At 44.6% G+C, this 26,879-nt stretch overlaps 1 protein-coding gene across 1 annotated transcript in view; it reads left to right on the top strand.

Annotated features, from left to right (window-relative positions):
* The window catches only part of LOC124021854 (multiple epidermal growth factor-like domains protein 6), an 88,768-nt gene extending 62,090 nt beyond the window's left edge, over positions 1–26,678 (top strand). The window contains exons 23-34 of the mRNA XM_046336995.1: positions 9,187–9,315; positions 18,820–18,948; positions 19,202–19,330; positions 21,026–21,157; positions 21,420–21,548; positions 21,801–21,929; positions 22,222–22,350; positions 22,700–22,828; positions 22,913–23,041; positions 23,233–23,361; positions 23,594–23,722; positions 25,922–26,678. Coding sequence (XP_046192951.1) covers positions 9,187–9,315; positions 18,820–18,948; positions 19,202–19,330; positions 21,026–21,157; positions 21,420–21,548; positions 21,801–21,929; positions 22,222–22,350; positions 22,700–22,828; positions 22,913–23,041; positions 23,233–23,361; positions 23,594–23,722; positions 25,922–25,998 — 1,499 coding nt within the window. The 3' untranslated portion in view covers positions 25,999–26,678. The remainder of the gene's footprint in view (positions 1–9,186; positions 9,316–18,819; positions 18,949–19,201; positions 19,331–21,025; positions 21,158–21,419; positions 21,549–21,800; positions 21,930–22,221; positions 22,351–22,699; positions 22,829–22,912; positions 23,042–23,232; positions 23,362–23,593; positions 23,723–25,921) is intronic.
* The last annotated feature ends 201 nt before the right edge of the window (positions 26,679–26,879 follow it).

Raw genomic sequence — 26,879 nt, 5'->3', positions numbered from 1 at the left:
TAATAAGTCCTTAATAGAAGTCTGACTTCAACCTCCTGTATGTGCCCCTCCCCGTCCCATTGCACTGTATCTCAGCACATTTTCGAACAATGGCTGCAATGAGTGGTTCTTCCAATCACAAACGGTTGTGGTGGTGTAGATGTGAGCCATCAAAGGTGAATTCAGTTCTTAACTGAGCACTTACAGTGCATTCGGAAACTATTCACACTCCTTCCCTTTTTGCACAAATTGTTACGTGATATTTCCTTTTTTTAAATGTTTAATACATTTGGAAAATGGTATGCATAGGTGTCCGAGCTGTGTGCTAGTAGTATACAACAGACACCTCGGTGCATTCAGCATGTCAACCTTTTTTATGATGTATTGAATGGCATCCGACTAGCAAGTCAGTTGGTGTGTTATACAAATACATTTACTGTAAGTAGGCTTTACATGACAAGGGAAGTGGGTTATAGAGGAAGCAAAAGAGAGAAACCATATCATTTGTTGTGTCATTTCTTACCAACGGGCTGTGGGGGGGAAAAATGTAAACTACCGACTGCCTTAAACAGAAGAAAACAAGTATTGGCATTGAGAATGTTGATGCCAAACCATGCAGGTCTGTGACATGAAATAGTCTAACACCTCACACACTGAAGGGTGACAACTTGAGAGGAGCAAACTGCTCCAGATTAAACATGCTCTTACCAGGGTCTAATCTTCTCATTCTCCTCTTCGTCTTTAATGTTGGCATTCAACCCCCGTGTTTGACCATAGACGTTGCTTACAGTCTGTTGCTCGGATGTGCACCAGTATAGCTCTCTCATCATGGCCTCTTGTGTGTGACGTCTTCTTTCAAAACTCAATGTTTTCGAGAGAGAAGCTACATTATGGCCAGATTGGTCACAAAAATCAGATTATGCAGTTATACAGAATAAAAAAAATGCAATACATAGAACATCTTCCTCCTCAAGGCACCTGAATCAACAACCTTGTCCTCCTGGAGTTCTGTTGTTACATGGGGACTCACTTATTCATGAGCCCAGATTGCAGAGGGATCATCCGCATAGAAGAGCTCAAGGCAGCTGAATCAACGACCTTGTCCTCCTGGAGTTCTGTTGTTACATGGGGACTCACTTCTTCATGAGCCCAGATTGCAGAGGGATCACCCGCATAGAAGAGCTCAAGGAGCAAAGTGAAACTGTGTCTTTTTTGGCATACCCAACACAGGTGTGTAAGGGTCACCTGCTTGTGAGAATCACCAAATTGAACTGCCTGGATTTCACTGGCGTATTTACACAGGTAGTTCTCTCAGGGGCGCAACTTTGGTTTTAGAAGTGGGAGGGGGGGGGGGATTATTATAATTTGTTTTATCCAGTCGGATGAACACTCCAAACAGCCTACCCTCAGAGGCGTCTGCATGGTTCTAAAGCACACATGTTTCAATACGCTTTGTGTTGTAGTCACAACAAGCAAAGATATACAGTTAAGCAAGCTTTACTAGACATGTTGTCAACCAGCACATCCAGTCCATGAATGAGGTAAGTAACAATTGGTTTCCATTTCCTGTGTAACATCAATATGAGTAACATCAATATTGCTACACATTCTCTTTTTCTTCTTCTTTTTTTAAACAAAAAAAAGACTCCAGCTAACTTTGGCTTGTAGTCCATGTCTGCAATAAACTGGAATGTGAACTGAATGTTTGTTTAATGTCTCTGACTGTCCATTACATTATTATTATTTTTACCTTCACACAAAGTCTTTTAGGTGTATAGGTCATCGGATGGCCCTACCGAGCTTTGTGTGGGGAGTGTTGATTACATCAGGAGGTGCTTGACCTGAGATGTTTGAATCTTCTTGTTGAGGTGCAGCGTTCACCTCTAGGTTTCGTTGGGCGTCAACTACTGCTCTGTTTACTGGCTCTGTGCCAGGCTCCTCAACAGAGGGGAAATCCTCCTCTATTTCTCTGCTCTTCCTCAGGTGTCACCCGTTCCTCCTGAAGACTTGTCCCTGTTCTGTCTTCACCTCGTAGGACTCTCGCTCAACAGGTCTGACTACTGTGGCCCTCTGCCACCACTGTTTTTGTCCTGTGAGTGGCTGAACTCTCACCCTGTCACCTCGTTGCAGCTCTGTGAGGTCCTTAACAGAGGTGTCGTAGTACTTTGCCTGTCTCTGCTGTCTTTCGTTGAACTTCTCCAGTTGACAGTTTGCCATCACAGGTCCCAGAAGATTTTCGCTCATTATAATAAGTAGTGTCTTTTTACGTCTTCCCATGAGCACCATTGCAAGGCTGCTGTCTGTTCCTTGTGAAGGATATTTCTGTGATCCAGCAGGACCAGGTACGGGTCAGCACCTGCTCTCTTTGCTTTTGCCATCAGTCTTTTGGCTGGTTTTAACTGCCAATTCCACTTTTCTATTTCTGTGTGGGTACCCTGGAGACGATGTTTTGTGTGTAAATTCACAAGCCTTGCTGAAACTTCGGAACTCGTCTGAAGAGTACTGGGGACTATTGTCTGAATAAAGGATGTCAGATATCCTGTAGCGTGCAAAGTGTGTCTTCAGTTTTCGATTTACCGTTTTTGACTATGTGTTCTCCAAATGGTCTACTTCCCAGAAGTTGGAGAGATAATCAACTGTGACCATATAGTCTCTGTCGTTGAACTGGAACAGGTCAGTCCCTATTTTTTCCCGGGACGCTTTGGTGCTTTGTGTGGCCTCAGCGTCTCTTTCTGCTGCTTCACACCCCATGCAGTGCAGGTGCTACATCGTGCCATATATCTTCTCAGCTGCTCAGCATATCTTCATGCCCGGCCAGTAGACATGCTCGCAAGCCCTTCTCAGACATCCCTCGATTCCTATGTGTGAGGAATGGATTCTCTGCATTATCTCTGACCTGAGGGCAGTAGGCACAACTACTCGCTTACCTCTGAAGATAACTCCACTTTGCACACTCAGCTCATCTCTGTTGTGAAAATACATGGCTTCTTCCAAGGGTACATGTTCTTTCACTTCAGGCCACCCCTGCAGGATCGCATTTTTCAGTGTCTGGATCTCCCGGTCCAGCTCAGTGGCTCTCTGGATGTGCTTTAGTCTCTCGCTTAGCACATGGAGGTAGTGTATCAAATTGATTGATTCCACTTCGACCTCCACATGACCTCTGTTGTCTTGTTCTGTGAGGTACGCCCTGCTCAGGGAGTCGGCCAGCACCACATGTTTTCCCGGAACATATCGGAGACTGACCTCGTAGTTTTGGAGTCTCATGAGCATGCATTGTAGTCTTTTTGGTGCGCTGAGGATAGGCTTTGACATGATGCTCTCTAGAGGCTTGTGATCTGACTGCGCTTCCACAGTTTATCCACGTGTGAAACCTCTCCATGCCAAACACCACTGCAAGCAGCTCCATCTCTATCTGTGCATACCCCTTTTCAGTCTCTGTCAGGGCTCTGCAAGCAGCTCCTTCTCTATCTGTGCATACCCTTTATCAGTCTCTGTCAGGGCTCTGCAAGCAGCTCCTTCTCTATCTGTGCATACCCTTTATCAATCTCTGTCAGGGTTCTGCTAGCAGCTCCTTCTCTATCTGTGCATACCCTTTATCAGTCTCTGTCAGGGCTCTGCTGGCATATGCTATTGGTTGTCCTCCCTGCATCAAGGCTGCTCCTAACCCACTCTCTGAAGCATCACATTGTAGTACAAACTGCTCTGTTGGGTTGTAGTATTTCAGCACAGGGGTCTGTGCACTGGTATCCCTGATTTTATTGATAGCTTGTTCATGTCTCTCTGACCACTGCCACAGTGAGTCCTTGTGTGTTAGCTGTCGCAGTGGCTCGCAGAGCCCCGTGGCGTGGCTGCAGAACTTGGCTAGGTAGTTTACCCTGCCCAGGAAGCGCTGCACCCCCTGCACATCTGTAGGCCTAGGCATCTGTCTGATGGCTGTCCCTTTTCCTGGGTCCACTTTCAACTCCTCTGATGTTAGCAGGTGGCCAACGTAAGGTACGTCCTTCAGCCTGAGCTGCAGCTTCTCTGGATTCAGCTTGATATTGAGCTTCCTGCATCTGTCCAGGAGCATTCTCAGGTTTTTGTCATGGAGTCGCCGCTTCATCGTTGTCTCCTTCTCCCACAATCAGGATGTTGTCTGCAATGATTTTGACTCATGGAAGACCTTCCATTGCCTGGTTCAACTTCCTCTGAAAGATCTCTGGGGCTGGACTGATTCCCATTGGCATGAGCAGCCATCTGTAGCATCCCATGGCAGTAGAGAACGTGGTGAGAGAGCTGGATTCCTCCTCCAGTTCCACATGCCAAAATCCGTTTTTACATCGCAAACAGAGAACACGTGTGCTCTGTTCAGATCTGGCAGCACGTCTTCAACAGTGGGAAGTGGGTAATGGCTCCCCTTGAGCACCTTGTTGAGAGGTTTTGGATCAATACACTTTTAGTTTTCCAGACGGTTTCTTCACTACGATCAGGCTGCTGATCCAATCTGTGCTTTTTTTCAGCTGCTTTTATCATCCTTCTTTTCTCTAGACCACCGAGCTCCTCTTTGAGTGGTTTATATAGTGCTACTGGCACTCTTCTCTTTGGCAGCTGGACGGGCCCAGATGAGAGTTTAGACAAATATCTCACTTCCAGCTTCAGTTTGCCGGGTAAGCATCCATCTCCCTGGAATACATCAGAGTACTCCTGTTAAATTTGCTCTTTAGTCCAGGATCCTGTTGTTTTCTCGATGGGCAGGATGTTGTGATGCTGCACAGTAATAAACTCCATTGCCTCCATTGCCTGGATAGCCTTACTGCCTAGAATGGGCCTGTGCACATTTTTTTTACTACGATGAACGCAACTCGGTAGGATTTCTTATTGCGTGGATTGATCACTTTAACCTCTTGTGACGAGCAATCCCGTATCCGGGAGCATAATCATAGCCTCAAACGCATTAGCATAACGCAGCGGACATAAATACCCCTAGAAACTTTTCCTATTCATGACAATCGCAAATGAAATTAAATAAATATATTCAAACACAAGATTAGCCTTTTGTTAACAACACTGTCATCTCAGATTCTCAAAATATGCGTTACAGCCAACGCTAGACAAGCATTTGTGTAAGTTTATTATGGCATAATGCTATGCTAGGCTCTGCTGGCAGCAGGCAACATTTTCACGAAAGTAAGAAAAGCAACCAAGTTAAATCATTTACCTTTGAAGAACTTCAGATGCTTTCACTCAGGAGACTCCCAGTTAGATAGCAAATGTTCCTTTTTTCCAAAAAGATTATTTTTGTAGGCGAAATAGCTCCCGTTTCTTCATAATGCATGGCTGAGAAATCGACCGGAAAATGCTACAACTATAACGCCAAACTTTTTTCAAAATTTGCTCCATAATATCGACAGAAACACGGCAAACGTTGTTTAGGATCCATCCTCAAGGTGTTTTTAACATATATATTCGATAATATATCCGTCGAGGCAATTGGTTTCTCATAAGAAGCGATTGGAAAAATGGCTACCTCAGTATTTTACGCAAGATTATCTGCGGGAGACACCATGTGACCACATGCTATATATGGTCCCTTACAGCCAGACTTCACAATGCTGTAGACACCTTGGGGAATACGTGGAAAACGTAAGCTCATTCGAAGCTCATTCACAGCCATATAAGGAGTCATTGGCATGAGGTGGTTTCAAAAAATGCTGCACTTCCTGGTTGGATTTTTATCTGGGTTTCACCTGTAACATCAGTTCTGTGGCACTCACAGACAATATCTTTGCAGTTTTGGAAACGTCAGAGTGTTTTCTTTTCAAAGCTGTCAATTATATGCTTAGTCGAGCATCTTTTCGTGACAAAATATCTTGTTGTAGTATTGTTGTAGTAAACGGGAACGTTTTTCATTCAAAAAATTTAATAGCGCCACCTAGTCGCAAGAAGTTAAGTGTAGATTTCCCCAGTGGCGTCAGTGTTCTCTTGTTAAACATCACCGATACCTGACTGCAGGGATCTAGGTGACTGGCTTTTGTGAGGTTTGCAGGGATGACATTACAAATAGCACCACAATCTAGCTGAAATCTAACCAACTTTTTGTTGACCAGCATGGTTGCAAAGAGAGCTGCATTGGGGTCTGTGGTTTTCTTCTGTACCATGTTGATGCTCTATGACTTTGGCCCTAGTGTGACGCAGAGAACATCCTCACCGCTCTCTGAGTCAGCTGATGCATTCTCCATTGCCAGGACTCTGTTTCTCTTGCTGATCTCTGCACTTTTGCAAACTCAAGGCCATCAGACTGTTAAACAGCCACCACTAACATTGAGTGGCTGCTGCCAACACACTGACTCAACTCCAGCCGCTTTAATAATGGGAATTGATGGGAAATGATGTCAAATATATCACTAGCCACTTTAAACAATGCTACCTAATATAATGTTTACATACCCTACATTAATCATCTAATATGTACACGTATATACTGTACTCCATATCATCTACTGCATCTTTATGTAATACATGTATCACTAGCCACTTTAACTATGCCACTTTGTTTACATACTCATTTCATATGTATATACTGCACTCAATACCATCTACTGTATCTTGCCTATGCCGCTCTGTACCATCACTCACTCATATATCTTTATGTACATTCTTTATCCCCTTACACTTGTGTCTATAAGGTAGTAGTTTTGGAATTGTTAGCTAGATTACGTGTTGGTTATTACTGCATTGTCGGAACTAGAAGCACAAGCATTTCGCTACACGCACATTAACATCTGCTAACCATGTGTATGTGACAAATAAAATTTGATTTGATTTGATTATTTTTTATTGTTTTTTTTTTCACAGGATTGACATTTTTCTCCATGTGCAGGGCATTTTTTCCTTTTTTCTCTCATGGTTCCATCACAGTATCTGCATTGTATAATGCTCTGTCCCTCTGTAGGGTCTCCTCTCCCTCTGTCCCTCTGTAGGGTCTCCTCTCCCTCTCTGTCCCTTTGTAGGATCTCCTCTCCCTCTGTCCCTCTGTAGGGTCTCCTCTCCCTCTGTCCCTCAGTAGGATCTCCTCTCCCTCTCTTCCCCTCTGTAGGGTCTCCTCTCCCTCTCTCCCTCTCTGTAGGGTCTCCTCTCCCTCTCTCCCTCTCTCCCTCTCTGTAGGCTCTCCTCTCTCTGTCTCTCTGTAGGGTCTCCTCTCCCTCTCTCCCTCTCTGTAGGCTCTCCTCTCCCTCTCTGTCCCTCTGTAGGGTCTCCTCTCCCTCTCTGTCCCTCTGTAGGGTCTCCTCTCCCTCTCTGTCCCTCTGTAGGGTCTCCTCTCCCTCTCTCCCTCTCTGTAGGGTCTCCTCTCCCTCTCTGTCCCTTTGTAGGATCTCCTCTCCCTCTGTCCCTCTGTAGGGTCTCCTCTCCCTCTGTCCCTCTGTAGGATCTCCTCTCCCTCTCTTTCCCTCTGTAGGGTCTCCTCTCCCTCTCTCCCTCTCTGTAGGGTCTCCTCTCCCTCTCTCCCTCTCTCCCTCTCTGTAGGGTCTCCTCTCCCTCTCTCCCTCTCTGTAGGGTCTCCTCTCCCTCTCTCCCTCTCTGTAGGCTCTCCTCTCCCTCTCTGTCCCTCTGTAGGGTCTCCTCTCCCTCTCTGTCCCTCTGTAGGGTCTCCTCTCCCTCTCTGTCCCTCTGTAGGGTCTCCTCTCCCTCTCTCCCTCTCTGTAGGGTCTCCTCTGCCTCTCTGTAGGGTCTCCTCTCCCTCTCTGTCTCTCTGTAGGGTCTCCTCTCCCTCTCTGTCTCTCTGTAGGGTCTCCTCTCCCTCTCTCCCTCTCTGTAGGGTCTCCTCTGCCTCTCTGTAGGGTCTCTCCAATCCCTCTCTGTCTCACTGTAGGGTCTCCTCTCCCTCTCTGTCTTTCTGTAGGGTCTCTCCTCTCCCTCTGTCTCTCTGTATGGTCTCCTCTCCCTCTCTGTCTCTCTGTAGGGTCTCTCCTCTCCCTCTCTGTCTTTCTGTAGGGTCTCTCCTCTCCCTCTCTGTCTCTCTGTATGGTCTCCTCTCCCTCTCTGTCTCTCTGTAGGGTCTCTCCTCTCCCTCTCTGTCTCTCTGTAGGGTCTCTCCTCTCCCTCTCTGTCTTTCTGTAGGGTCTCTCCTCTCCCTCTCTGTCTCTCTGTATGGTCTCCTCTCCCTCTCTGTCTCTCTGTAGGGTCTCTCCTCTCCCTCTCTGTCTTTCTGTAGGGTCTCTCCTCTCCCTCTCTGTCTCTCTGTATGGTCTCCTCTCCCTCTCTGTCTCTCTGTAGGGTCTCTCCTCTCCCTCTCTGTCTTTCTGTAGGGTCTCTCCTCTCCCTCTCTGTCTCTCTGTATGGTCTCCTCTCCCTCTCTGTCTCTCTGTAGGGTCTATCCTCTCATTTTGACTTTGCAGAGATTCCGCAGATTCTCTTTCCGCAGATTCTCTTTCCGCAGATTCTCTTTTAATTCTCTCAGTTTGGAGTGTTGGTGTTGAATGTTGTACACGTGTTTCCCCAACTTCTCTTTCAATTCTTTGGAGAAGTCCTACAGTAGAATATGCAGTGTGCCACAGACGTTTTCTTTAACTGTCAAATGTACAGTGAACTTATCCATGTTTCCCTCTTTGTTCTTCTCTCTCTCTCCAGCTTTGTTTTTCCACTCAAATCACCATGTCTGCTCACCAGCATCAGTCAGATGTCGGTTTTTATTTTGTTTCTATGTCTGTGACCACTGTGCTGTTTTATGTGGAATCTTCTATAAACAAAGAAAAATACTTACGTTTTCCAGTTGTCCACACCTTGGAGTATTTTCTAGATTAAAGGAATTTAAAACATGATTAGATAAGCCTAAAAAAATAAATTTTAAAAAAGTAATAACAATGGATTTTTGTCATTTCCACCACAGTTAAGTTTGTGATGGAAATTATGCTTCTACTGTTTTTGACAGACAGCTAGCATATACAGGTAGTTTACACTAAATACATAAAAATAAATAAAAAATCCAAATTCTACCACAAATTAAATACATTTATAGCCTGTTTGGAAATGACTGACAATAAAAATATTCTCTACACAAGTAATATTTACCTAGATTTTTCTTCAACTTCTGGATTTCACTTCTGGAACAACTGTCTCCTGCAGCCATGTGCTTCAATGTCACAATACGTTTCCATGGTAACTAAGTTAACATTCTCGTGACAAAACTTTATTAATGAGGAATTCCTCTCTCTCTCTCTCTGTCCCCAGAGTGTGCCCATGGCTGGTTTGGGGCGGACTGTGCTCAGCCCTGTGAGTGTTTGAATGGTGGTGTGTGTGACCATCGCATTGGAGAATGCAGCTGTGGCCCAGGCTGGGTAGGACAGCACTGTCAGACAGGTAAGGAATAAGAATCCTAACCATGTTACTGTAAAATGACATTCTCCAAAATGGCGTAGCAGCAAGATGATTGTTTTTGTCCCGTGTAAATATTCATCTATTTTTTTAGACCTAACTGGAACCTCCATCAGAAGCTAGCCTTCAGAATCTAGCTAGCTAATTAGCTACTAGCTATTTAGTCATTGTTAGCCACTGCTAGCAGTCTTTACCTTTAGCACAGACACCAGCCGCTTTAGCCCGGATAACCTGGATAATATCTGCTCTGAGCATATCGGACTGCTTTTTTCCCCCCACTACATCACCGGATTCATGCCGCAAGCTCTGGACCATTACACCGGATCATTGCAGCTAGCCAGCTGCTACCGAGTGGCTATCGTGGCTAAAACCCTTGTCCTGAAGCAAGCACCAGTTAGCCTGGAGCTAGGCCCATTCTCCCGGCTAGCAAACGAAGTACACCAACTACAATACCTCTCTTGCCAATTGGCCTGGATCCTTTGTCGACACTGAGCCCCGCCGATCCATCACAAATGGTCTGCTGACGTATTTCGGCCGATGTGCTCTCAACCGGCCTCTGCGTCGTTGATGACAGTGAGGACAAAGCTACTAGCCCTGGCCTGCTAACTCTCTGAGCGTCGTGTCTCCCGCTGTTTTGTCCATTGCTGCTTATTGGACACTGTGATCACTCAGCTACACAGTTGATGCCTACTGGACTGTTCATGTTGTCTATCTGTCGGCCCCAGCCTCGAACTCAGGCCCTGTGTGTAGTTAACTGACCTTCTCTGCCCATTCATCGCTATTTACCCGTTGTTGTTGTCTTAGCCCTCCCAATGAACACCTGTAATTGCTTTATGCCTCCCTCTAATGTCAATATGCCTTGTATACTGTTGTTTAGGGTAGCTCTCATTGTTTTGTTTTACTGCAGAGCCCCTAGTCCAGCTCTACATGCCTCGGTGAGCTCCCTTGCCTCACCCCCCACACATGTGGAGACCGCACCTAGCATAACTGATGCCTCCAGAGATGCAGCCTCTCTCATCGTCACTCAATGCCTAGGTTTACCTCCACTGTACTCGTATCCTACCATCCACTTGTCTGAGCATTATACCCTGAATTCATCCTAAAACGCCCAGAAGTCTGCTCCTTTTACTCTCTGTTCCGAACGCACTAGCCGTACCCTTATCATACTCCTCCTCTGTTCCTCTGGTGATGTAGAGGTTAACCCAGGCCCTGTGTGTCCCCAGGCGCTCTCTTTTGTTGACTTCTGTAACCGGAAAAGCCTTGGGTTCATGCATGTCAACATCAGAAGCCTCCTCCCTAAACTGCTTTAGCACACTCCATCAACCCCTATGGCCTAGCTGTGTCAAAATCCTGGCTTAGGAAGGCCACCAAGAATTCTGAAATTTCCATCCCCAATTACAACATTTTCCGTCAAGATAGAACTGCTAAAGGGGGCAGAGTTGCAATCTGCTTTAGAGATAACCTGCTGAGTTATGTCCTACTATCCAGGTCTATGCCCAAATAGTTTGAGCTACTACTTTAAAAAATACATCTCCCCAGAAATAATCAGCTTGTTACAGACCCCACTCAGCTCCCAGCTGTGCCCTGGACACCATATGTGAATTGATTGCCCCCCATCTGTCGTCCGAGTTTGTACTGTTAGATGACCTAAACTGGGAAATGCTTAACACCCCAGCCGTCCTACAATCTAAGCTAGGTGCTCTCAATCTCAAACAAATTATCAAGGAATCTACCAGGTACAACCCCAAATCCGTATATATGGGCACCCTCATAGATATCATCCAGACCAACATGCCCTCTAAATACCTCTGCTGTTTTCAACCAGGATCTCAGTGATCACTGCCTCGTTGCCTGCATCCGTTATGGGTCCACGGTCAAACGACCAATCCTCATCACTGTGAAATGCTCCCTAAAACACTTTCTAAACGACCTGGCCCGGGTATCCTGGGAGGATATTGACCTCATCCCGTCAGTAGAGGATGCCCGGTTGTTCTTCAAAAGTGCCTTCCTCACCATCTTAAATAAGCATGCCCCATTCAAAAAATAAGAACAGATATAGCCCTTGGTTAACTCCAGACTTGACTGCCCTTGACCAGCACAAAAACATCCTGTGGCGCACTACACTAACTTCGAATAGTCCCCACGATATGCAACTTTGCAGGGAAGTTAGGAACCAATATACACAGTCAGTTAGCAAAGCAAATGCTAACTTTTTCAAACAGAAATGTACATCCTGAAGCAAAGTTTTGGGACACTGTCAAGTCAATGGAGAATAATAACACCTCCTCTTAGCTGCCCACTGCACTGAGGCTAGGAAACACTGCCGCCACCAATAAATCCAGGATAATCAAGAATTTCAATAAGCATTTCTCTACGACTGGCCACATTTTCCACCTGGCTATTCCAACACCAGCCAACAGCTCTGCACCCCTCGCAGCATCAGCAAAATATATTTTATATTTTATATTTTACATTCTTCTACATTCTTCAAAGGAGCCAGCCTTTGCCTTGATTACAGCTTTGCACACTCTTAACATTCTCTCAATCAGCTTCATGAGGAATGCTTTTCCAACAGTCTTGATGTAGTTCCCACATATGCTGAGCACTTGTTGGGTGCTTTTCCTTCACTCTGCATTCCAACTCATCCCAAACCATTTCAATTGGGTTGAGGTCGGGTGATTGTGGAGGCCAGGTCATCTGATGCAGGACTCCATCACTCTCCTTCTTAGTCAAATAGCTCTTACACAGCCTGGAGGTGTGTTGGGTCACTGAAGTTGGAGACTTACAGTATACAGTGGGGCAAAAAAGTATTTAGTCAGCCACCAATTGTGCAAGTTCTCCCACTTAAAAAGATGAGAGAGGTCTGTAATTTTCATCATAGGTACCCTTCAACTATGACAGACAAAATGAGAAAAAAAATCCAGAAAATCACATTGTAGGATTTTTAATGAATTTATTTGCAAATTATGGTGGAAAATAAGTATTTGGTCAATAACAAAAGTTTATCTCAATATTTTGTTATATGCCCTTTTTTGGCAATGACAGAGGTTAAAAGATTTCTGTAAGTCTTCACAAGGTTTTCACACACTGTTGCTGGTATTTTGGCCCATTCCTCCATGCAGATCTCCTCTAGAGCAGTGATGTTTTGGGGCTGTTGCTGGGCAACACGGACTTTCAACTCCCTCCAAAGATTTTCTATGGGGTTGAGATCTGGAGACTGGCTAGGCCACTCCAGGACCTTGAAATGCTTCTTACGAAGCCACTCCTTTGTTGCCCGGGCGGTGTGTTTGGGATCATTGTCATGCTGAAAGACCCTTCCACGTCTCATCTTCAATGCCCTTGCTGATGGAAGGAGGTTTTCACTCAAAATCTCACGATACATGGCCTCATTCATTCTTTCCTTTACACGGATCAGTCGTCCTTGTCCCTTTGCAGAAAAACAGCCCCAAAACATGATGTTTCCACCCCCATGCTTCACAGTAGGTATGGTGTTCTTTGGATGCAACACAGCATTCTTTGTCCTCCAAACACGACGAGTTGAGTTTTTACCAAAACGTTATATTTTGGTTTCATCTGACCATATGACATTCTCCCAATCTTCTTCTGTATCATCCAAATGCTCTCTAGCAAACTTGAGATTACAGGCTCAAAATGGCCAGAGACAAAGTACTTTCTTTTGAAACTTATCAGTCTATTCTTGTTCAGAGAGATGAAGGCTCTTCCATGTGAGAAATTGCCAAGAAACTGAAGATCTCGTACAGCGCTGTGTACTACTCCCTTCACAGAACAGCGCAAACTGTCTCTAACTAGAATAGACAGAGGAGTGGGAGGCCACGGTGCACAACTGAGCAAGAGGACAAGTACATTAGAGTGTCTAGTTTGAGAAACAGAAGACTCCAGTCCTCAACTGGTAGTTTCATGAAATAGTACCCGCAAATCACCGGTCTCAATGTCAACAGTGAAGAGGCGACTCCGGGATGCTGGCCTTCTAGGCAGAGGTCCTCTGTTCAGTGTCTATTCTTTTTCCCCATCTTCATTTTTTATTTTTATTGGTCAGTCTGAGATATGGCTTTTTCTTTGGAACTCTGCCTAGAACTTTGCAGCTCTGCCTAGAAGGCCAGCATCCCGGAGTCGCCTCTGGTTAGAGCTAGTTTGCGCTGCGTTTTGTTCAGGTTGGTCATGTTTTGGAGGACACATGAACCGACCTTCGCCTCTCCCGAGCCCTTTGGGGAGTTGCAGCGATGAGACAAGGTCGGAATCACGAAATTTGGGAGAAAAAGGGGGTAATACAAATGGTTGTCTGTTTCGCAAGTTGTTTTTGGAATTCATACATGTCACATATCAGTTTGCAAACAATGTAAAAACAAACATGGTCTCTCTTTTTGTTTTCTGCTTTCTTGAGAAAGGCAGCTCCAAAATGCAGGTGTTTCAGCCTAGCTCAGTGCTTTCTTTGGTGGAGGGGCAGCCAGCGGAAAATACAGAGCGTAGGGGTTGGCAATCTTCTCTAGTTGCCCCATGATTTGCTCAGTGTTCTGTCACTCATGGAGACACTACGTCATCTCAAAATCTACAGGGAGAGCTTGACCCTGCTGGTCATTTATGAACGTTTGAACATCTTGGCCATCTTGGCCACTATTATAATCTCCACCCGGCACAGCCAGAAGAGGATTGGTCACCCCTCAGAGCCTGGTTCCTCTCTAGGTGTCTTCCTTGTTCCTGCCTTTCTAGGCAGTTTTTCCTAGCCACCGTGCTTCTACACCTGCATTGCTTGCTGTTTGGGGTTTTAGGCTGGGTTTCTGTATAGCACTTTGTGACATCGGCTGAAGTAAAAAGGGCTTCATAATTAAATTGATTGATTGATTGATTGATTGATTGATTGATTGATTGATTGATTGAACGTTCAAGCCCCCTTGGGTGCTGCCATATATTTACATTAGAAGTGCCCATCCAAGAAGGCTCAAGGTAATTGGGCACAGTTAAACTGACGTCAAATCACATTATATCTAAGTTATATCATAGCTTTGATTGGACATGTCAACATCATACTGTCACGCCCTGACCATAGAGAGCCCTTAGTTCTCTATGGTGTAGTAGGTCAGCGCGTGACTAGGGGGTGATCTAGTATATATATTTCTATGTTGGTGCTAATATGGTTCCCAATTAGAGGCAGCTGTTTATCGTTGCCTCTGATTGGGGATCATATTTAGGTATCTATTTACCCACCTGTGTTTTGTGGGATATTGATTGTTGGTTAGTGTGTTTGGGCACTACGTCCTCACGGTCTTTGTAAGTTTTGTTGTTTTGTTAGTTTCACTTAAAGAAATATGTGGAACTATACTCACGCTGCACCTTGGCCCTTGCACCTTCATTTCCAAGATTGTGACAGAATATCCCACCACAACAGGACCAAGCAGCGTGCCCAGGAGAAGAAGGTATCCTGGACTTAGGAGGAGATCTTGGGTGGGAAGAGATCCTGGACAGGATAGCCTTCCTTGGCGGGAGTCGCCAAGAAGCATGGAAGGACAGCGACGACACCGGGGACCACGACCACAGAAACCCCAAGATTTTTTGTGGGGGAGGCACATGGAGCTGGCGGTCGAGCAGCGTAGAGTGCCAGAGCCTGTTTGGGAGTCGGATGAGAAATTTGAATTGAATTTCCGGAGAGAGGTGGTAGCAATGAGAATGCTGCCGTACAGGCGCGCTGGTCCCCAGTCCAGAGCAACCGGCGACGGTCCCCAGTCCAGAGCTTCCGGCGACGGTTCACGGTCCGGAACCTCCTGCGACAGTCCACGGTCCGGAACCTCCTGCGACGGTCCACGGTCCGGAACCTCCTGCGACGGTCCACGGTCAGGAACCTCCAGCGACGGTCCACGGTCCGGAACCTCCAGCGACGGTCCATGGTCCGGAACCTCCGTTGCAAAATTGGTCTGTCAGGGTTTTCCTGTGGTGAAGTAGAGGAGGACCAAAACGCAGCGTGTTTATATTTACTCATGTTTAATAAAAACAGATAAACATGAACACTACAAAACAATAAACGTGGAAAACCAAAAACAGCCCTATCTGGTGCAAAACACAGAGACAGGAACAATCACCCACAAACACACAGTGAAACCCAGGCTACCTAAGTATGATTCTCAATCAGAGACAACTAATGACACTTGCCTCTGATTGAGAACCATACTAGGCCAAAACATAGAAATACCCCAAAACATAGAAAAACAAACATAGACTGCCCACCCAACTCACGCCCTGACCATACTAAATAATGACAAAACAAAGGAAATAAAGGTCAGAATGTGACAGGGTCAGACAAGGTTGAATACATTGGCCATGCTGTCAAGCCAGAATTACTTCTGTCATGTTCAAAACAACTGAAAACTCGGAACTGGGAAATCTTAGACTTCCATGAGTTCAAAACAACAGGGAACTCGGAAAAAAACAAGCTCGGACTGGGAAAATACGTTTTGAACGGTCTTCCAACTCGGAATTCCTTGTCGGGAACTCTGGCCTCTTTCTAGCGCTCCAACCTGATGTTCACTGATGTCATAGTTCAACCTTGTTTTTTTCTGAGTTCCCAGTTGTCTTAAAAGCACCATCAATCTAAAGAGTGACAGACTTTGATGACAAGGATGACAAAACATGCCCAGATGAAGGACCGCCGAGCCACAACTGTCTTGTATGCTGCTGCATAAGTGATGCAAGATGCCAAGGGGATACGTATACTGTAGCTAAGAAAGTAATACTAAGTGTATGTTGTGTAGTAAGATATTAGTAGCCCATGTGCTTCACCCTAATAATTTGGTCTCTTTCCTTCTCAGAACTTAGCTTTCTGTTCTGACTTGGTGGTGCAAATCTAGCCTATAGCCTGTTTTAGAGAAATGTCATAATTTAATATTGTTAGAGCTTTTATTGTCTGCTTATATTCCCCCCCTTTATTTATTATTCGGTTCTGAGTTGGTGAACAGGGAAAATACTGTAAGAACGGCCCACGTTCTGAATTCTGTCGCAGTACATTTAAAAAGTGCCAAACAAATACTTAAATTGACGACGTCCGTCTTAGCTCGCTCATTAATGTCTTAATCAAAATAACAGGTTGGCTCGTATCCGCTCATCGTTCTCTTATGCCACAGTTTGTACGTCTCAATTGGCAGTAGAAACCACATTTGTTTAAGCAAGTCAGCTATATCAGTTATGTTTCTTATAAAGGCAGTAAATGAGTTGTGTTGACTAGTGCCTTTGCTGGCATGCATCCCCACAAATAATGTTGAGCTTTCCCCACCAAGATTGACATGCTACAATCGACACTGGTCATGGAGATGGTGCTTTTTGGTACAGTTGAAAAGCCAGCATTTAAAGAAATGCTGCAGGAACTTGACAAACAGTTACCGTCGAGTAGATACTTTTCACAAACAGCTGTTCCCAATTTGTATAAGAAAGTGATGGAAGAAATTCTCCAAGCACTCAAGGACATACCCAATTTCTCTCTCACAACAGATATGTGGTCTAGTGCAACCACAAACCCGTACATGAGCCTGACTGCTCATTACATCGCCAGTGATTGGCCTCTCAAGTCCCCCTGGGAAGACTTATGTGACAGCATCATCAGTTAAGCCCATTCTACAACTTTAAATGGGAAAAATTATCTCTCCAAACCCCCACAACTCCAAGCTCTAATAATGTAGGGTATGTAAACAGTATATTAAGTAGCATTGTTTAAAGTGGCTAGTGATATATTTTACATAAATTCCCATCAATTCCCATTATTAAAGTGGCTGGAGTTGAGTCCGTGTGTTGGCAGCAGCCACTCAATGTTAGTGGTGGCTGTTTAACAGTCCGATGGCCTTGAGATAGAAGCTGTTTTTCAGTCTCTCGGTCCCAGCTTTGATGCACCTGTACTGACCTCGTCTTCTGGATGATCGCAGGGTGAACAGGCAGTGGTTCGGGTGGTTGTTGTCCTTGATGACCTTTATGGCCTTCCTGTGACATCGGGTGGTGTAGGTGTCCTGGAGGGCAGGTAGTTTGCCCAAGAAGTCCATGTGCATTTGCACAACCAAATCCGGACGTGATTGGGAGTTCCATAGGGTGGCACACAATTGGCCCAGCGTCGTACGGGTTTGGCCAGGGTAGGCCATCATTGTAAGTAAGAATTTGTTCTTAACTGACTTCCCTAGTTAAATAAAGGTTAAATAAATAAAATATTTTTAAAAATAGCACCGCGCCAGAGAAAGTATTCAGCACAGCAGGGAACATCTCTGTCCAGTCTTCACTGAATCCCGATAAAGTAAACATGCTGGAGTTTCTTGCTCGGAACCTCAAGGAGGAGGAAGACTTAAAACTCCTAGCCTAACTTTAGTGTGTGCCATAGGCCTTCTACATCTGACTGTAGCCTAACAATAGACAATAGCTTTGTGAGTGCATGGCACATCTTTCTTTACACAATTTGTTTATGAGAGATAATAGGCCCTAGTGCCTTTTTTATAGCTTAAACTTTGAGTGCAGTAGCCTACCATAGCCCTCGTTTTGCTCTTTCATTCAACATTGACAAAGTAGAAAAATATATACTACATTTTTTTAAAGTTTTAGGGCTATAATTATTTGCACTCTTGCTCTGTTTCTTTAAAATATATTTTCTATTATTGTTTTGAAGTGTTAGCCTATACTAACGCCTAAGTACAGGTAATTTTTGTTGCAATGCTAATGTCTTCTTATCACCCCAGTAAACATGCACACTTTTGGCCGACGTATCAAAATCTTTAGGTAATATGTCGTTCAGAGAGCGTTTGCACATTGGGAAGATGTCGCCGAGACATCAGATAGACAGAATAGTCTTGACAATATGCCTAAACTACATCTTCCCGAAGTATCCTGTATACATCGTGCCTATGTTGGGCAGATCGATGTGTGATATCTGTACATTGCTTTCTGGTGCTTTTTTATTTTTTCAATCAATACAATTCACATTTTTAAACAGTGAATGTGTTTGTGTATCCTTAATCCCAACAGCAACAGATAATGTCTTTGATAATGGTGATGGTAGTAGCCTATAGAAAGCTTTTGTCTCCAAGCCAAGAGTAAGAGCTACATCCAGCAGTTCAATATGAGAAGCAGCAGTGCAGAGGAGCATAAGCACTTTGACAGCAGTTCAATATGAGAAGCAGCAGTGCAGAGGAGCATAAAGCACTTTGACAGCAGTTCAATATGAGAAGCAGCAGTGCAGAGGAGCATAAGCACTTTGACATCAGTTCAATATGAGAAGCAGCAGTGCAGAGGAACATAATAAGCACTTTGACAGCAGTTCAATATGAGAAGCAGCAGTGCAGAGGAGCATAAAGCACTTTGACAGCAGTTCAATATGAGAAGCAGCAGTGCAGAGGAGCATAAGCACTTTGACATCAGTTCAATATGAGAAGCAGCAGTGCAGAGGAGCATAAAGCACTTTGACAGCAGTTCAACATGTTTTTGTTTTATGTGCACTTGTGTCCTAAACAGCGTGTGAGGCTGGCCTGTTTGGCCCAGGGTGTGAGGAGCAGTGTCGATGTAACCATGGGGATATGTGTGACCAAGTCAGCGGTGTGTGTGTGTGTCCTCCTGGCTGGAGGGGACCCAAGTGTGACAGAGGTAAGGCCAGAGTGCTGATCTAGGATCAGTCTTGCCTTTTAGATCATAATGAATAAGATTACATGGACAAGGGGACACCTGATCATACATCAGCAAACCTACTCAGAGGCACTTTATGAATACAGGTCCTGACATATAGTCAAATATGAAGGCATAGTAACTATTTATTACAAGGACCTGTATATACTGTAAATCACAACAGACTGTATGCATTGACTTCATTGAACATGTGTGATTTCCCCGTTCACCACAGCCTGTTTACCTGGCTCCTATGGGAATGACTGTCTGAGCGACTGTAACTGTCCCCACGGTACTTCCTGTAACCATGTGTCTGGCAAATGTGGCTGTCCCCCTGGATTCACTGGCAATGGCTGTGAGCAAAGTGAGTGACTTGGGGAAGCTGAAGGAGAGTGAAGATGTATTGTACTGTTTCACTTGTTTTTGTTGCAAAATAAGCAAAATAACAGACTCTGCAATGACACATGCAACCTAACAAGTTAGCATTCGTTCGGTGATAGATTGTGGTACTCAGACCCCTTGACCTTTTCCACATTTTGTCACGTTACAGCATTATTCTAAAATTAACTAAATTGACATTTTTCTTCATCAGTCTACACACAATACCCCAAAATGACAAAGCGAAAACAGGTTTTTAGAAACGTTTGCACATTTATTAAAAATAAAAAACAGAAATACGTTATTTACATAATTATTCAGACCCTTTGCCATGAAATTGAGCTCAGGTGCATCCTGTTTCCATGGATCATCCTTGAGATGTTTCTACAACTTGATTGGAGTCTACCTGTGGTAAATTCAATTGACTTGACATGATTTGGGAAGGCACACACCTGTCTATATAAGGTCTCACAGTTGACAGTTCATGTGAGAGCAAAAACCAAGCCATGAGGTCGAAGGACTTGTCCGTAGAGATCCGAGACAGGACTGTGTTGAGGCGCAGATCTGGGGAAGGGTAATACATTTCTGAAGCTTTGAAGGTCCCCAAGAGCACAGTGAACTCCATTCTTAAATGCAAGAAGTTTGGAACCACGAAGACTCTTCCTAGTACTGGCCGCCCGGACAAACTGAGTAATCGGGGGAGAGGGCCTTGGTCAGGGAGGTGACCAAGAACCCGATGGTCACTCTGACAGAGCTCCAGAGTCCCTCTGTGGAGATGGGAGAACCTTCCAGAAGGACAACCATCTCTGCAGTACTCCAACAATCAGTTATTTATGGTAGACTGGGCAGACAGAAGCCACTCCTCAGTAAAAGGCACAGCCCACTTGGAATTTGCCAAAATGCACCTAAAGGACTCTCAGACCATGAGAAACAAGATTCTCTGGTCTGATCAAACCAAGACAGAACTCTTTGGCCTGAATGCCAAGAGTTACATCTGGTGGAAACCTGGCACCATCTCTATAGTAAAGCATGGTGTTGGCAGCATCAGGCTGTGGGGATGTTTTTCAGCGGCAGGGACTGGGAGACTAGTCAGGATTGAGGCAAAGATGAATGGAGCAAAGTACAGAGAGATCCTTGATAACCTGCTCCAGAGTGCTCAGGACCTCAGACTGGGGCGAAGGTTCACCTTCCAACAGGTCAACGACCCTAAGCACACAGCTAAGACAACGCAGGAGTAGCTTGGGGACAAGTCTCTGAATGTCCTTGAGTGGCCCACCAGAGCCCGGACTTGAACCCTATCGAACATCTCTGGAGAGACCTGAAAATAGCTGTGGAACAACGCTCCCCGTCCAACCCGCTCGAGAGGATCTTCAGAGAAGAATTGTAGAAACTCCCAAAATACAGATGTGCCAAACTTGTAGCATCAAACCCAAGAAGACTCAATGTCGTAATCACTCCCGAAGGTGCTTCATTTTTAATACAATCACTAACATTTCTAAAATCATGATTGGTATTGTCATTGTGGGTTAGATTGATGAGAAGAAAAAACTATTGAATCCATTTAGAATAAGGCTGTAACGTAACAAAATGTGGAAAACGTCAAGGGTTCTGAATACTTTCCGAATGCACTGTACCTTTGTTGTATGGGACTTGATGTGTGTGTTGTGTGTTTCTCTGCCAGCATGCCAACCTGGCACATATGGGCTGAACTGTAACCAGGTGTGCCAGTGCTCTGGCACCAACCAGCTGTGCCACCCTGTCACCGGCTTCTGCTTCTGCGCCCCGGGTTACCATGGCAACAACTGTGATCAAGGCAACCACCCCACACACATGCACCGACCGCCACACACTTCCTTAACCAATGTCACGAAGGAATTCCACTGTTGAAAGTTTGTGAGCTTACAATAGTCATAGTTAGATTCAGGGGTTTTTCCACAATGTGACCTGATCAGGAAAAACTCTTGGCCCTAGTTATGACATCAGCTGATCAGAACAAAACGTTGTTCTTACCAGTAGGAAATGTGTTAACCATAATAACTACCACAACTAGGTCCTGTGTGTGTTTGCCTTGACAGAGTGTGACATGGGACGGTATGGCCCAAACTGTGAACGCCAGTGCCAGTGTCTGAATGCCGGTGTGTGCCAGACCACCACGGGCACCTGTCAGTGCCCATCGGGGTACATCGGAGCAGACTGCAACACCAGTGAGTGCCAACATGTGCCAGGGGAATGGGCATATCCATAGGGTATTGACAGAAGGAGGGGAGGAGTGGACATTCACATACAATACACATACAATGATATTTACATAGTATTTAGTTCAACATTAGAAAGTAAAATGGTAATTGCGTAAAATGGCAATTGCATGTATTTTTGATCCTATAACACAAGCAGTACCATATAACATTTGGTATGGTCTCCTCTCTTTCCCCTATCTTTTCCTATGGTTCTACCAGCATGCCCATCAGGGCGCTATGGGCAGGACTGTGCCAGGGTGGCCCTGTGTGGCGAGGGGGCACGAAGTGACCCAGAGACGGGCAGGTGTGTGTGCAAGGCGGGCCAGCGGGGAGAAGACTGCAGACAGGGTAACACGCACACGTATTTCTGTTTATTCTTGCTCCACAATGAGTGTAATCAATGTAATAAACCACCCCGTCAAGTTTTATTGACATTCTATAGTGTGTGTGTGTGTGTGTGTGTGTGTGTGTGTGTGTGTGTGTGTGTGTGTGTGTGTGTGTGTGTGTGTGTGTGTGTGTGTGTGTGTGTGTGTGTGTGTGTGTGTGTGTGTGTGTGTGTGTGTGTGTGTGTGTGTGTGTGTGTGTGTGTGTGTGTGTGTGTGTGTGTGTGTGTGTGTGTGTGTGTGTGTGTGTGTGTCAGATTGTGCCCAGGGCTGGTATGGGGAAGACTGTGGCCAGCACTGTAACTGCAGTAACGGTGGTGTGTGTGAACTGGTCTCTGGAGGCTGTACCTGCGGACTAGGCTGGACCGGACCCAGTTGTGATACAGGTGACCTGACTATACTTACTATTTACTATCTTTCAATGTCTTTGCTTATTTGCTTAATCCAACCTGGAGTGCCAGGTAGGTGATGTTAGCAGAGACACTTATATTGGTTCAATTGCATCAGACAAGCTCAATCAAGCACATACACAGTGTTTCATTTATTTCAAATAGTATTTAAACCCCTGTCGTGACAACCATGCCAACACATTTCACATTTTCCTCATTGTGTTGTTTTGTGAATTTGATGTGAAGACTCCATTTGAGTGCCCCTGATATCATGAGCCCGTGACACCATTCCATTGCTTACCCATGACAAGGTGTTGTATGTGTTTTCTGTTGCTTGATCATTCAGAGTGCCCATCGGGGAGTTACGGAGCCAACTGCAAATTGCAGTGTGATTGTCATAACAACGGGACATGTGACAGAGTGACGGGAGAGTGCCAGTGTGACCCGGGATACTATGGTCACCTGTGTGAATATGGTGAGGCAGGGCCATTCAGTCTGTCTTATGTTCTGTTGTTCCTATGTCCTGTTTGATGTTCTGAAGTTCTAATGTTCTGTCTAGCCTGCCCTGCTGGTTTCCATGGCCACCGCTGTCAACGCCAGTGTAAGTGCCGAGGCCTCGCCCCCTGTGACCCAAGCACAGGGCACTGTCTCTGCCCTACTGGTTACCATGGATACCACTGTGAGAAAGGTGAAAAGCAGTTTAACAGTCAGAAATAAGGATTAGGCTGAGATTTAGTAGATACAATTACTGATAAAATGGGACTGTTACATGCCCCAGTCATAGTCTTTTACCTGCAATGCTGAAGGATGGGGATTACTTTTCATCTCATATCCATGTGTGCCATGAATGCTCCCCCTCCCTCTCATTCCCGGTTACAGAGTGTGAGCAGCGTCGTTTCGGGGTGGGCTGCAACCAGTCATGTGACTGCGAGGGGGACACCCCATGTGACCCCATGACCGGCCACTGTCTGTGCCCCACAGGAAAGATGGGAACGCGCTGTGACACAAGTAGTTGTTTGTTTCTTTTTATCTAATATTGAAGTATTGTGATTTATCAACATTTTTCAAACGACTATGGGGTGGCTCCTAACATCCACTTAAGTCAAATGTTCACTGAGTCTCCCATTTAACATCAATGCAGTTTGACTTAAAGTCAATGTAAGGATTCAAACATGCCAAACAACACTACAATCTAAAAGTGTTGTCGCACTTCTTGTTTCCCTGTCTGGGTCGTGTCCAGATTGTCCAGTGAACCACTACGGCCCGGACTGTTCTGAGAGCTGTGAGTGTAGGAACGGGGCACGGTGTGATCCACGGAACGGCCGCTGCACCTGTCTACAGGGCTGGATAGGACCCACCTGTCAGGAAGGTACGTGTATTAATAAGGTGACAGGACAGAGCAGGCACGGATGTGGCAGAGCATTATGGGTACTGTAGTACATGCTACACTAAGAACTGCATGACTAGGATAAATATCCCACTGATTAACGCACTATACAAAAACACACGCTATACAAAAACACACAGAGATATTTCAGATAAAAATCAAGGAGATGGCAATACAAGATATGAACAGTGGTGTAAAGTACTTTTAAGTAAATAAAAAAACATGAGCTGGCGAACACCCAGTATAATAGTTTGTGTGGAGGTGCTGACTATCGGCAAATAAACTATAAACTATCAAAATAAAGTCACACACTCCATGTGTAATCTCCCAGCAATTTAATTGGTAAATACCCACTAAATTGCTGGGAGATTACACATGGAGTGTGCAACTTTCTTTATTTTGATAGTGTAAAGTACTTAAGTAAAAATATTTGAAAGTACTTCTTGGAGGTATCTGTATTTTTGACAACTTTTACTTCACTACATTCCTAAAGAAAATTATATACTTTTTACTCCATACATTTTCCCTGACACCCAAAAGTACTCATTACATTTTGAATGCTTAGCAGTACAGGAAAATTGTCTAATTCACACACTTATCAAGAGAACATCAGTGGTCATCCCTATTGCCTCTGATCTGGTAGACTCACTAAACACATGCTTCGTTTGTAGATTATGTCTGAGCCCTAGGCCATCCGCAAAAAAAAATGTGGTTTGCTCAATATAAGACATTTTAAATTATTTATACTTTTACTTTTGATACTTAAGTATATTTTAGCAAATATATTTACTTTCGAAACTTAAATATATTTAAAACCAAATAGTTTTAGACTTTTACTCAAGTAGTATTCTACTGGGTGACTTTCACTATTACTTGAGTCATTTCCTATTAATAACCTCGACAGGATAGGTGTCCCTTTACCAGGACGGTTAAGCTAACGTGTACTAATGTGATTAGCATGACTGTTGTAAGAAACAGCAAACTTTCCAGGACATAGACATGTCTTATATGGGCAGAAAACTTAAATTCTTGTTAATCTAACTGCACTGTCCAATTTACAGTAGCTATTACTGTGAAAAAAGTATCATGCTATTGTTTGAGGAGACTGCACAACAACAAAAAACATGTATCACGGCAACTGGTTTGATACATTGACCTCTGAAGGTAAATAATGTACTTACATTCAGTAATCTTGCTCTGATTTGTCATCCTGAGTGTGATGTGGGGTGGGCATTCTATGTTTTGTTTTCTATGTTTCTTTATTTCTATGTTTTGGCTGGGTAGGTGTCTCAATCAGGGAGAGCTGTCTATCGTTGTCTCTGATTGGGAATCATACTTACGTAGCCCTTGTTTCCCTCCTTTCAGTGTGGGTAGTTGACTTTTGTTAGTGGCACTATAGCCCCGTAAGCTTCATGGTTGTTTCTTCGTTTGTTGGTGACATTTTAAATAAAATAAAAATGTACGCTTACCACGCTGCACTTTGGTCTTCCTTCAACGACAGCCGTGACACTGAGGGTCCCAGAGATAAAATGTAGCATCCCTTTGATTGATAAAATACATTTTTGTATAAATATAGGAACTGGGTTCTACAGTTTGAGTCCCTGCTCTCTCTGGCTCTACACCCACCCCACCCCGCCCGGTCATCTAGATGTGTGACAGTGTATAAGCTCCATCATGGAGTATAAGGAAGAGAGGGTCACCTCGCTTCTAGTCCTTAGGAAACTATGCAGTATTTAGTTTTCTGATGTATTATTTATTGTTAGATTCTGCTGCACTATCAGATCTAGAAGCACAAGCATTTACAACTAAAAATGCATGTTTATTTCATTGTATTATCTTTTACCAGATCTAATGTGTTATATTCTCCTACATTAATTTCACATTTCAACTAACTTTAAAGTGTTTCCTTTCAAATGGTATCAATAATTTGAATATCCTTGCTTCAGGTCCTGAGCTACAGGGAGTTAGATTTGGGTATGTCATTTTAGGCGAAAATTGGGGGAAAAGGTACGATCCTTAGGTATCTTTACTTTTACTCAAGTATGACAATTGGGTACTTTTTCCACTACTGTAAATGAATAAAATAACATAAAAGATGACATTTTTAAAATGATAGTGAAAGCTGTTTCATAAGAATTCAGTCTAAAGAAAAGAACGCACTTTCTGTCTTCTCGTCTGCAGGAGGGTCCTCACGTCTCCACAGCAGTCCCAACAGAAACCAAGAAAATAAGCATTCACACACTCCTGTTCCAGTATAGCACCCCCTACTGACTGACCCCCAGCTGGGGCTTACTGGTCACCTCTAGCGGCCACTGAGTTCGAAATTGAACTGACACACAAAACAATAGACTGTTTCTACAGAAATGGGAGTGCAATGGCATGGACTTGATGAACTAAATGCCAGTAGGTGTCAACAGATCATTTGTACCGAGACATTCTATTGGTGTCAGCGTCGGGACCTATGAATTGGTAGATGCCATTTATGGAGTTGTCTAATCGCAGACATTTATGAAACAATGGAGTTCACATAACACACTACACTTGACGTCATAGGATTGATTATTCTACACTTCACGCTACGGGGTTGACTCTGCTACATTTTGCTTGACGAGGTTGACTCTTCTACTCTTCACGTTACAAGGTTGACTCTGCTACACTTCACGCTACGGGGTTGAATCTGCTACATTTTGCTTGACGAGGTTGACTCTTCTACTCTTCACGTTACAAGGTTGACTCTGCTACACTTCACGCTACGGGGTTGAATCTGCTACATTTTGCTTAACGGGGTGGACTATCCTACTCTTCACGTTACAGGGTTGACTCTGCTACACTTCACGCTACGGGGTTGACTCTGCTACATTTCACGCTACGGGGTTGACTCTGCTACACTTCACGCTACGGGGTTAACTCTGCTACACTTCACACTACGGGGTTGACTCTGCTAAACACTACGGGGTTGACTCTGACGTCATAGGATTGATTATTCTACACTTCACGCTACGGGGTTGACTCTGCTACACTTCACGCTACGGGGTTGACTCTGCTACTCTTCACGTTACAAGGTTGATGCTGCTACACTTCACACTACGGGGTTGACTCTGCTACATTTTGCTTGATGGGGTTGACTATCCTACTCTTC

Source organism: Oncorhynchus gorbuscha, linkage group LG03 (assembly GCF_021184085.1).
Source record: "Oncorhynchus gorbuscha isolate QuinsamMale2020 ecotype Even-year linkage group LG03, OgorEven_v1.0, whole genome shotgun sequence".
NCBI classification, from domain to species: Eukaryota; Metazoa; Chordata; class Actinopteri; order Salmoniformes; family Salmonidae; genus Oncorhynchus; species Oncorhynchus gorbuscha.
This window is presented reverse-complemented; position numbering and strand designations above follow the sequence as displayed.